The sequence below is a fragment of the Gobio gobio genome (assembly GCF_949357685.1).
Source record: "Gobio gobio genome assembly, chromosome: 2".
Lineage (NCBI taxonomy): Eukaryota > Metazoa > Chordata > Actinopteri > Cypriniformes > Gobionidae > Gobio > Gobio gobio.
In genome coordinates this window covers 6,944,889-6,957,484 of record NC_137098.1, presented here as the reverse complement: position 1 = coordinate 6,957,484, position 12,596 = coordinate 6,944,889, and the positions used below count along the sequence as shown (strand labels likewise).

The window sequence follows — 12,596 nt, the reverse complement described above, 5'->3', positions numbered from 1 at the left end:
TCCTCCAAAGAAGGCAAGGGGCAACCAATGATTTTTTCTGCAGTCCTAATAACTCTTTGCAGTGCCTTCCTATTTGCGGCTGAACAGCCAGAGAACCACACTGTGAGGCAGTATGCAAGGACACTCTCAATGGTGGAGCGATAAAAAGTCACCAGCAGATTGGTTTTCCGGAGTAGCCTGAGGAAGTGCAACCTCTGCTGGGACTTCTTCACAATGGCCGTTGTATTATTGATCCAGGAGAGGTCGTCGGAGATGGTTGTCCCTAGGAATTTAAAGGTGGAGACCTGCTCCACCTCATCCCCGTTTATTTGTAGTGGGACTAAAACATAAATTTTTCTCCTAAAATCAATGACCATTTCCTTAGTTTTCTTGGTATTTAGCACCAGGTTGTTGTTGCTACACCACTTGGACAGTGCCTGGACCTCCTCCCTGTACTTTGACTCATCTCCTCCCATTATTAAACCTACCACCGTTGTGTCGTCTGCAAATTTAATAATGGTGTTGGAGGAGTGGATGGGAATGCAGTATGGGTGTACAGGGAATAAAGGAGTGGACTCAGCACACATCCCTGTGGGGAGCCGATGGTAGTTATGATGGTAGAGGATGTATGGGAACCAATTTTCACAGTTTGTGGCCGGTTAGTGAGAAAGTCCAAAATCCAGGTGCAGATGGAGCGGGAGAATCCTAGGTGCAGCAGTTTTTCCACCAGAGTGCCCGGTATGATGGTATTAAATGCTGAACTATAATCAATAAACAGCATTCTAACATAAGTTCCTGGCTGCTCTAGGTGACTCAGGGACAACTGAAGTTTTCCCCTGTAGGATGGCTTACTGCAGCACCAGGAGCTGGGCTGTGTAGGTGAGTGTGTGTTGGCTTTCCCTTGGCGGTCAAGCTGGCAAGCCGCGCATGATTTCACATGTAATGAGGGCCTCCTCTCATAGTGAGAGTGGTGTTTAGGCCGCCGCTCTTTTCTTTGAAATGTTTGCGGAGTACTAAGCGGTAGCACGCCCTTCTGGGAGAATGGAGTGTTTGTCTACCGCTTAGGGTTACTATGTGTCTTTGGTTTCCCTAAGCCACTGCAGGTTGGAGTAGTTTGTAACTGTTAGAGTGTTAGAGACTGAGCGCTGTGGCGTCAGTTGGGATGTGGATGACGGAGGCGTGTTGCTGAGGCACTGTCACCTTTGGCTGTTCACTATGTGAATCTGAGCCTGTTGTACCATCCCTGCATATGTTAGCCTCCTCTCATTGAGAGTCGTTGGTTTAAGTAGCAGCCAGCTTGTCTTTCTGGCAGTTACTTCTCATCTATTCCTAAACTCGTACAGCTTGTAGGTTTTACAAGCCTCCCTGGGAACGGGTCCCCATAGCAGGGCAATGGGTAGCTATTAGTCAGCCTGTGGTCTAACTGTCAAGGTTTTCGTAGCAGTCAGGATGAGCTTGGTGGTAGGCCTCACCAGGCCTCCCTGGAAACGCGTGCCTGAGTCAGGTACTCGGGTAGCTAGCGGGGCTTGCTATCAGGTAGTAGGCCTCAATAGGCCTCCTTGAGGGCCAGGGCCGATGGGTGGCATTGGTATGGCTAGCCTGATGGGCTATCATGTGGTAGGCCTCAGCAGGCCTCCATGGAGACGAGCCGTAGGGTCTAATGTTACTCTCACATTGTGCAAATGTTTGTTCCCAGTTAGCAGGCCTCTAAAGTTAGGCCTCGCTGGAGGAGTGCTCTGAGTCTCAGTCGCTTGACGGTTAGCACAGTTGAGTTAGTGCTAGCAGGTGCTAGGCCTCATTAGGCCTCCCTAGTAGGCTTGCGATCAGATAGAAGGCCTCATCAGGCTTCTTTTTGAGAGTGAGCTTCCGGAGGAGGTTTCCCGGGCAGCTAGCATGACTTGCTATCAAGTAGGCCTCACCAGGCCTCCTGGGAGGGCAAGTTTCGATGCGGGCATTTGGGGAAAAAATAGCCCGGCTTGCTATCAGGTAGTAGGCCTCAATAGGCCTCCTTGAGGGCCAGGGCGGATGGGTGGCATCGGTATGGCTAGCCTGATGGGCTATCAGGTGGAAGGCCTCAGTCAGGCCTCCCCGAAGGTGAGTACCGATGTTTGTTCATCGGGAGTATTCTAGCTTGGCAGGCTATCAGGTGGTAGGCCTTATCAGGCCTCCCTGAAGGCAGGTGCCGATGCTGCGTTATCAAGGTACTGCTAGCCTAGCTGGCTATCAGGTTAAAAAGGGCCATTACGCTCTCCTGAAGGTCGGCTGTCAATTATAGGCCTCAGTAGGCCTCTTGAACAAGGCGCATTATCAGTTGGAAGGCCTCGACTAGGCCTCACTGGAGGTAAGTACCGATGTGCGCATCGGGACAGCTAGCCTGCCGGCTATCAGGTTGTAGGCCTCATCAGGCCTCCCTGAAGGCCTGCTGTTAGTTGTAAGGCCTTACTAGGCCTCCCTGAGGGTGAGCTCCCAGGTTGTGGTCACTCCCAGAGGCAGGTAGTAGGCCTCATCAGGCCTCCCTGAAGGCCTGCTGTTAATTGTAAGGCCTTACTAGGCCTCCCTGAGGATGAGCTCCCCAGAGGCAGGTAGTAGGCCTCATCAGGCCTCCCTAAGGCATTCCTGGGACCCAGTCACTTGAAGAAACAGTTAGCACGAGGTGCAAACAGGTAGCAGGCCTCTCCAGGCCTCCCTAAAGGCTGGTTATCAGGTAGTAGGCCTCAATAGGCCTCCCTTGAGGGCAAGTTCCTGAATCAGGATGCTCGGCTAGCCTGCGTAGCTTGACTGTCAAGTAGTAGGCCTCCATTAGGCCTCCTTGAGAAAACAAGACGTAACCTCAGCAGCATGCTTCGCTGGCAGGTGGTAGGCCTCTCTAGGCCTCCCTGGAAGTGAGCTTGAACGCTCTGAAAATTGGCATATATTGCTGTCAGGTAGTAGGCCTCACTAGGCCTCCCTGAGGATGGATTCCCGAGCCAGGATGCTCGGGTTGCCAGCAGGGCATGCTGTTAGGTAGTAGGCCTCTAGAGGCCTCCCTGGAAAACCCGCTATCAGGTAGTAGGCCCACGGGGCCTCCTTGAAGACGAAGTTCCCAAGTTAGGCACTTCTTGGTTACCAGTTCTCTGTGTTAGAACTTGTGGTAGTTGGTCCTACAGCTGGAGGTTACCCGCCAGGCAGGTTCAGCTGCTCCCCTCAATGAGGGTCGTCTATGAGCACTCAGCCGCCTGAGCCTTGTCAGATGGTTGTAGGCCTCTCATGAGGCCTCCCTGTTAGATCAGTCCGTAGGCCTTTCCGGCCTCCCTACTGCTTTGAAACACAAGCACCTGGTAGATCCTTGATTTGAGCAGGCAGACTCCCCTCGCTGGCAAGGGTTGTAAAGCGCTACGCTGAGTATTGCTCTCTAGTATAACCCGTCTCTGAGTTCTGGGCTAAGTAGGACTGCCAGTTTTTCAGTCCCTTAGTTTGGATGCCCCCTGGGCACCTTCCAGAGGCTCTGTTTTTGAACAATAGGGTTGGCTAAACTGAAGTGTCCATAACACTTTGGGCACCAGGTCAGGCCTCCCTGGTGGCACTCGGGAGAACTTGTTTCCCGAGCAGTGACTGGCTGGGGCTCCTTCGGGTCCCCTAGCCACATTCCCTTAAAGGGACCCCTTCTGTCGAAGTAGTGGTCCCGGGCCTTTGAGCTGTCTAGATGGAACCCCACGCAGTTGCATTAGGGTTCCATTTAGGTGCATAGTTTGGGCTATGACCGTAGGGAGTGCTGTCGCTGACAGCCCAGTGTGACCTGAGGGGGAGTCGCTCAGGCTTTCAGTGGAATTACTTGTGTTGACAGTTGTCACTGTTAATAGGCAGACACTCCCCTCAGCATGGCGGCGTTGGTATATCGTTCCCCATAGCGTCAGCTAGACGCAGCGAGAGTTCCCTTTCGAAAGGGAACGTCTCAGGTTACGTATGTAACCTCTGTTCCCTGAGAACAGGGAACGAGCGCTGCGTCTCGTTGCCATGCTTCAGGGCCTATCTGCCATACAGTCCCTTCAGACGAGAAGATGTGTGTGTTGGCACGGCGCCCTTATATACTTCCGGGGCGCATATTGATGATGTCATGGGCTGTCGCCGGTCAATAGGATTGACGTGATTCGATAGTAGCTTCAGACACCAGTCACGCCGAGGGCATTCCCCATAGTGTCAGCTAGACGCAGCGCTCGTTCCCTGTTCTCAGGGAACAGAGGTTACATACGTAACCTGAGACGATTTACTGTGGTAACACTAACTGTAGCCGTGGTATTTTGTCAGAAATGTAGTTAATATCTAATTTTATTTATTTACTTCATTACATGTATTAAATGAGTAATAAAGGCCAAATTACAGACTATATTTTTGTCATAAACTTGCAGTTTTTTGCCTTTGTATTAATATTAAATGTAGGCTAAATACCATAAAGCCATTCTAGATATAGAAACATTATTTTTACATTTTATCATGTAGTGAGGTTTCCACAACATCGAATCTGTGTTTCTGCCTGGGATCAAGAGCATGCACAGTCAGCTTTTATCAAGCTGTTTGTTTGTGTGTATAATGTGAGCGTTTGTCAATCCGAGATCGCTCTGCTCTCATCTGATTCTCTTCCTGAGGGAAGAGGGTCTGGCATCCGAGACCGATGATGCAGTCCCGCTCATGCCGAGGCTGTGTGCGGACGCACGTCATGGGTTTCCCGGATAGAGCTCGCTAAATCGTCACGGGAAGGCATTCTTCCCTTTGACGATCTGGCGGCTGACGAGACTTGTTTGCAAGTGCTCTAGGGATGGCTGTGAGAAGGAGGATTAATCTTCTCAGCCATCCCAACTGTGTATGCTGAGCCAATGAATGTTATGAAACGCGCTGCAGGCGGGCTGCGGCCGCCATGTTGCCGCGTTAGAGGAGAGGTCGCTCGTGTTGGATTAAAAGATCGATTTCTCCCCAGCAATAATCATCGGCTCAGTTGGGCTTTCATTCCTTCCTGATCTTCCTATTTAGATCGAGGGGGCATGCAGGGGCGTAAATCACGGGGGGGACGGGGGGGACAGGACCCCCCCAATCTGAGGGCTGTCCCCCCCTAAAAACCATGCTGAGTATTGTCAATAATATAATGATATATACTTAAAATAAATGTGTAAGTAGTAAAACAATACAAAAGCAAACAGGACAAAAATGCGTTTAAGTTTAGAAACATTTTGAGTCCCCCCTCCCCCCTGGCCCCACAGTGGTTTGATCCACCGCGCACCTCAACTAACGTTACCCATAGAACGTAAAAAAACTACCACACAAGTTTGGGGAGAGAACAAAGCTCTTCAGACAGCAGTTGTGAAACTCCAGTAAGCTGTCAATGCTATTTTATTCACTTTAAACATCAGATGAATTGACTCTTTTCTCTTTAATACAGATTAGGCAAAACACTGTTAATCTCACTTGCCCACCGCGGCACCGCCCCGGGCCACCGTCGTTTTCATTTTTATAGTAATAAAATAATTTTGTTTAGTTAGAGAACAGACACAACAATTAAAAACTGAACGTGTCTGCTCAATACAGCACGAGCCGAACGAGAGTCAGATTTCATTCATCACTAGAGCAAACAGCTGACAGAAAAGATGATCGCAGAAGATTTGGTTTCAAAGCGAAATGTAAAAGTGCCTATTTAAGGGAGTGTGTCATTGTACTGTTTTCTTGCTGTGTTTTTCATTAAGAATAATAGACTAATGAACCCATAATTCAAGCAACCCACCCTCGAATTGGCGCTAATTCTAAACCTAAAGTAGGCTATATGCGCACGGCGCTCTGTCAGATCTGTGTTGGGTTTTGCTCAATATGATAATAAGTGGCAGATCAGAGGGCTTGCTGCAGTTGAATATGTAAAGATCTGAATATCATAGTATAAAATACTATGTGGAGGATGCAAGATAATTTTATATAATATGACTGTGTGGTGAACCTACTCATATTTAAACAACTATTGCTTTGTGTTGTTGGTCAGATAAAATGACAGAGAAAAGAAAACGGACATTAGATAATTTTTCAGTGCACCAAAACGCCAAATAAGCACAAATTGTTTTTTATATATATTTTTTTGTTTTGTGGTACACATATCCTTACAAGTACGATTTTGGCTGTATTATTTGTGTCCCCTTCAAAAATTGCTCTTGAGAAATTTCATGTTTATCGTCCCCCCCCACTGTTAGATGAAATTTACGCCCCTGGGGGCATGGAATAACCTATATTCGGCTCATATTCACTGACATCAGCGGTATGTCGCTGATGGCAGGAGGATAGGAAAAGGAGAATATGGGTATGTGTCGTCGCCTCCGGTTAACGGGATGTTTACAATCTCGCATCTGGGAAGCTGAGAGCTCCAACCCTGCCACCTAAACGATGTGTCGCTTTAATGGCAGGGCATACACGGCAGCAGGTCAGCCCGGTGAAACTTCTTACACCATGGCAGTGTTTCATGTGCACCAGGCCGGTTTGCTGAGGGATCTCGATCAGGGGAGGTTTCCCTGGTGGTTGCGCAGCAGGCGGAGACTGGGCCCGAGGGCCAGCATCGCGGAGGAATAGCGCATTTGGCAGCGTCTGAGGACCTGCATACCACTGAGTTCCGGGTCCCAGGCAGGCGGGAGGCGTCACGGTCCGAGGGCCAGTATTGCCTCTCGCGCGCCCCCCACAGTCGAGGGTGGGGCACAGAGAGGCGGACTCCCGGCAGAAGTAGGAGCTGTGTATCACAAAATGCAGTCAGCGTTCATGATGGGTCTCCTCCCTGAGGGTGAGTTAAGAATGATATTGACCCTCACTCCTCTTCTTCATCTCTCCCCAGGCTTTTCTTACATCCGGCCTAGGTGGGTCCGCGATGATGTGCTAGGGCCCGCCTGGCTGGTCTGTGAGTGCGCCCCCTCTGGCCCATGGTAGTGGTACACCTAAGCATTCATGTGAATTAAGCTTGTGGGTGGATATCATGGCGCGCCGCAGGCGAGCGGGTAAGCCCCCTATAAGAGGGAAAAATATTAATATTTTTTCTGACTCATGCTCCCTGTAGAGGGCTTCGGGGATCGCTGTGGATCGTTGGATATTTCTGTAGGGCCTGTAGTTCCCCTGTTAGGATGGCTAGAACGATCATTATACACCATTTGCTTGGGCTCCATGGTGAGCTAGTGTGAGAGTTATATTTAAGAGCTGTAACTGCTCGCTGTGTGGAGTACAGTTTTCAACCTCCCAAGGTTTAAAAAATAAATAAAAAGAGTATCTCTGGGAAGGCGTCGCTCATTCCTGCGGGTATGTAGCGTATTGCTAGGCGTATATTTCTCCTAGTTGTAAGCTGGTAACTGGTAGCCGCCTCGGGGTAAGGCGGTTTGTATCCTCTCTCAGTATACGTTTTTTTGAGAATGCAGGATCAGACTACGCTAGAACTACAATTAGATCTAGGGCCAGATCTAGTATACGACTGGCACTTCTGCCCGAGTGTCCTTTTGTCTGGTGCAATAGGAGTGGCCCTATCGGGTCTCGGGAATAGATCTAGATTGGCCTAGGCTTTCTAGGGATTACGGAGGCGTCTGCTAAATGCGTTGCCGCCCCGGGTAGCTATTTAATAAGTGAATTAGTTTTTTAATATCCCTAATGTAAGCCTCCTCTCATGTAGAGTCGTCCGGTCAAGGCCCGCCCCCTTCTCTGCGTTCTGGGGTTTTTCACTAGTAATGCAGGTTGATGCTGTGCAGAATTGATAGCGACTTAGCCAGTGGTCGTGGGGCAGGGTTAGGCCATCTTTCGTTCAAGTACGAAGAGATTGTATGCGTAGCTCAACCCTGCTCTCCAGAGCTAGTTTCTTAAAAGCCGCCAGTTTTTGGCAGGCTCTGGCCCTGTTTATATGTCCTGGCCAGGTGGCAGTACTCCTCTGATAAGGCAGGGTAGATTTGAGTATCCCACTCCTAGCTCTGTATCATTCTGCCTCACCCATGGCTCGGGTTGAGCAGCACTTCGTAATCTTTGTCATATGTTGGTTTGGTAGTGAGCTCCCTTGAAGCCAGAGCATTGCCATGGCTGACGCCCTTGCAGTATGGTAGGCCGCTTTAAAGCTAGGTCCTTCATGTGGTAGGTGGCGTACGTGGTACTCCCCCCGCTTAGGGGGTCCAGGGCATTGTTTTTGCAGAGTACCCTGTCATGAGTAATGTAATTAGGTTCCAGAGCTTGTAGGCGCTGCTGGTAAGACTGCACTGTCATACAGTAGGCCCTAAAGTAGGCTGCTGGGATGGATTAGCCCCAGGTTGAGACCTTGGGGAAGCCAGTTGGCTGTGAGCAGCCAACTCGGGCAGTCTGGGCAGTAGACTCCGGGTCAGGTGGTGGGCCTCAGTAGGCCTCCTTTCGAGTGAGTCCCGACGTTGGGGAGGTTAGCGATTAATAGCTGCAACCTAGATAGGTAGTCAGCCTTGGAAAGTAGGCCTTTTGCAAAGTCGGCCCCTTTTGATTGCTATGCGTTTACTCCCCAACGATGTCGGCCTCAAGTAGCAGAATTACCAACTAATAACCTTGTTATCTTGTCAGCCAGCAGAGAAGCCGCTGTCAGTCCAGGAGTTATAGCAGCCAGTTTTTCATGCCTGCCACAACAGGAAGCCGTCCCCGCAGGTCTGCTGTAAGGTAGTAGGCCCCGACAGGCCTCCCTGAAGATGGGCTCCGCGGTCGCCAGTCGCCAGTCGACCGTGACAGTCAGCGTGGATTGCAAGCAGGCAGCAGGCCCCTTCCAGGCCTCCCTGTGGCTCGCCACCGGGTAGTAGGCCTCACCAGGCCTCCCCTGGATGTGAGTTCCTGACTGTCCCTAGGGGTGAGCCCCGGGACCAGGATGCCTCTGGCAGCAGACATGTGGGATTACCAGGTAGTAGGCCTCACCAGGCCTCCCCTGGATGTGAGTTCCTGACCATCCCTAGGGGTGAGCCCCGGGACCAGGATGCCTCTGGCAGCAGACATGTGGGATTGCCAGGTAGTAGGCCTCACCAGGCCTCCCTGAAGGTTTGCCATGGGTAGCAGGCCTCAAGCCGGGCCTCCCCTGATGGCACGTCCCAAGGTTTCAGTTATGTGGACTAGCATGGACTGTTGGCAGGTGGTAGGCCTCACTCAGCCTCCCTGTGAGCTCGTTACCAGGCGATAGACCTCACTAGGCCTCCCTGAGGGGCAGCTAGCATGGCCTGCTATTAGGTAGTAGGCCTCTCCAGGCCTCCCTGAGGAGACAAGATTCTGTTTTCCAGCTACTTTGACAGTGGGCTTCGACTGCTATCAGGTAGTAGGCCTCACGAGGCCTCCCTTCAGCCGAGTTTCCGAGTTTGGTTTCTCGAGCATTTGGCATGTACTGCTATCATGTAATAGGCCTCACTAGGCCTCCCTGAGGGGTTGGGTTCTCAGTTCAAGAACTGTTTACTGGCATATGCTGACAGCTAGTGGGATCTGCCCCTTAATTGGCAGCATCTGAGGATGGTCTTACCCTAGCGCGACTGAGGTCGCTTCTGCTACTTGGTTCCCATGGGAGGGAATTTAGCCTACAACCTGGCTTACCTACCGGTCAGCCCCTTTTTAAGCTCCCCTCTCTTCGAGGGACGTATGTGAGCCCGAAGCTGCCTGGGCCTGATCAGATGGTCATAGGCCCCTCGCGAGGCCTCCCAATTAGATCAGCTTTTAGGCCAGTCTGGCCTCCTGAGTGTTTCTACTTGATAATAACTCAGTAGATCCTAGGATCGAGCAGATTAACTCCCCTCGCTGGCAACGGTCGAAAGCGCTATGCTGAGTACTGCTCTCCGGGATGCCCGTCTCTGAGATCCGGTCTGAGGAGGACACTGCCAGTCTGCAGTCCCTTGGGCTGGATGCCTCTCCAGGAAGCGAGTATCCAGAGGCTCTGTTCTCGAACAGACAAGGATGGCCCGGCCGAAGTGCCCGTTGAAAAAGGCACCAAGCTAGGCCTCCTTGGCGGTGTTAGTGGCTGGCTGGGGCGCCCTAGGGCCCCCTAGCCACATTCCCTTCAAGGAGCCCCCTTCCTTTGAATGGGTTGGATCCAGGCCTTTCAGCGGCCTGAATAGGACCTCGTGCAGCCGCACTAAGGTTCCTGACAAGGCTTATAGCTTGGGCTATGACCGTAGGGAATGCTGTCACTGACAGCCTTGTGTGACCAGAGGGGGAGTGGTTCAGGCATTTCTTTTGAATTTGCTTGTCCTGACAGTTGTCACTGCCAGTGGGCATGCACTCCCCTCGGCATGGAGGCGTTGGTATTTCGTTCCCCATAGCGTCAAGCTGACGCAGCGCGAGTTCCCTTTCGAAAGGGAACATCTCCGGTTACGTTTGTAACTGAGAACAGGGAACGAGATGCTGCGTCGCTTTGCCATGCCTCAGGGCCTGCCTGCAAAACAGTCCCTTCAGACGAAGAAGCGGTGTCATGTTTGTGAGGCGTCCTTATATACTTCCTGGTCGCACCTTGATGACATCATAGGCTGTCGCCGGTCAATAGGATTGCCGTGATTCGATAGTAGTTCAGACACCTGTCACGCTGGATATAGGGTTCCCTGTTCTCAGGGAACCTAGGTTACATACGTAACCGGAGATGATATGTGTTTTAGAGAAAGACAGAATAAAGTTTGTAAAAATGAACAAGCAACTGTGAATTTTAAGCTCACATGTAAAGCCTCTTCAAAAAATAAATGTATTGTATAAATACAATTTTTTTTGTGTGTACTACAGTATTGACTTTTCCCAGTCAATTTTTACCTATAGTCTGAATCTGTATGTACAGTAAAAAGCTCAGTGTGATCCACAACAGCATTCAGAGACAAAACTGACATTATTGTATAGAATAGAAAACAGTCAGTGCCAACAGACTAAAAAACCCATGAAATTTGTATACAACAAATATTTCCATGGTAAAAAATATCTAAACAAAAACACTTTTTATGTTGGTGGCATTTGCCAATTTACTGACACAATAACTAGGTTTTGACACATGAAATAAATGTTTTGAGCGAGTAACTACGTTTTGCAGAAATGCAATAGAGCTCTGATGTCCAGCAAACAGTTGTGATAATTTAAGTTTAGAGACAGTTTAGAGAATGTTAAGACTGTTTCAAAAAATGTGCCAAAGCGTCTGAGAAAAACTGTAAAAGGTGAAATTGTGAGTTATTTAGACTTTAAGTTGAAAGGATGTGAAGAATGTGCTTTATTTATTTATTGATTGATTGATAAAATCTAGTAATTTAAAGGTCAACAACAAAAAAAATATTTTACAAAATTGCATTAAAAAAATAGACAAAAAGTATAATTTTAGGGCCTCGGGTCATTTTGAACCACAAGGGAAGGATTTGTCAAAGTGTGGGCGAGGGATGAGGGTTAACCCTTTAAATTACAAAAAAAATAAAAAATCTTAATGTTTATTTCTATTGTATTTTTTACAAGGGAAAATACATATGAAAACTGATTAGCTTGAAATTTACAAAAATAGTTTGTTGTATGAACTTCAATAGTTAGAATGATTTCTGATGGATCATGTGACACTGAAGACTGAAGTAATGATGCTGAAAATTATTTATTTTAAAATACATTTGAAAGTCTATTAAAATAGAAAACAGTGCTATTAAATTGTAATAGTATTTCACCATATTACTGTTTTTACTGTATTTTTGACCGCCTTGTTGAACAGAAGATACTTTTTTCAAAAACATAAAAAAAAACTTCATTATTCCAAACTTTTGACTGGTAATGTATTTGTTACAAAAATGTGATCAATATCTCACTACTGTCTCAATGCTCAAATCTGAAGTACAAGTCTAATGATAATACAGTGTGAAATACAGTGTGATTTCAGCAACTTACGTGGGGTGGATTGCTGGATTTGGCTGTCATCATTTTGTGGATAATGTTCGTAATACAGAACAGAACTATCCACTCCATTGATCAGGATCAGAAGTAGCAGGAGTTTCATATCTTCAACTCTTATGATACAGACATAATTATTTAGATCAAATACAAAAAAAAAGAGCCAACAACAACAACAAAAACAAAAATGAAATATATTATAAAATATGCAAAAGGTTTATCTTCTCGTTGTTAAAATGGTTTATAAAAAGCCTAATAATAAAAAAAAAAAACACATGTAGGACAAATAGGCCTATTCAGAATCCAAACATTTAAATATTTACAATTATTCCTCTGTAGTATTTCTGGTTTAAATACATTAATGTAGTCTTACTTCTCTTGCCTTACTGTTTTTCATGAAGGTTGAAGTTGTGACAGCTCTGTGGAAAGTTTGCTGAAGGGAAGAGCAAAACTCAAATGTTGTTGCTTCAGTCAAACTCAGTCATCAATGACATCCTTGTCATCACATTTAGCTTTCAGCAGAACTATTAACATATATACTGTACACATACGCATACGAATGGGGAAAAAATGCAATGTCAGCACAAAAAGGGCTGTTACTGTTTCAAAGAAATGACATTTGCATATATGATATTATATGATATGACTAAATCCTCAGCACTGCATGCTGCTATTGTTTTTTAAGGGTTAGCTGTAACTTCCACTTCATATCGTAATACTGTACATTTGGGATTATTTTACAACATTTTTAATACTGTATGGGT

At 47.8% G+C, this 12,596-nt stretch overlaps 1 protein-coding gene across 1 annotated transcript in view; it reads right to left on the bottom strand.

The window, feature by feature from the left end:
• Nucleotides 1–12,321, bottom strand: part of LOC307143747 (adhesion G-protein coupled receptor G5-like) — a 39,211-nt gene extending 26,890 nt beyond the window's left edge. The window contains exons 1-2 of the mRNA XM_079845508.1: nucleotides 12,206–12,321; nucleotides 11,830–11,948 (exon numbers count right to left, since the gene is read on the bottom strand). Of these exons, the coding sequence (XP_079701634.1) occupies nucleotides 11,830–11,938 (109 nt within the window). The 5' untranslated portion in view covers nucleotides 11,939–11,948; nucleotides 12,206–12,321. The remainder of the gene's footprint in view (nucleotides 1–11,829; nucleotides 11,949–12,205) is intronic.
• Between the last annotated feature and the right edge of the window lie 275 nt (nucleotides 12,322–12,596).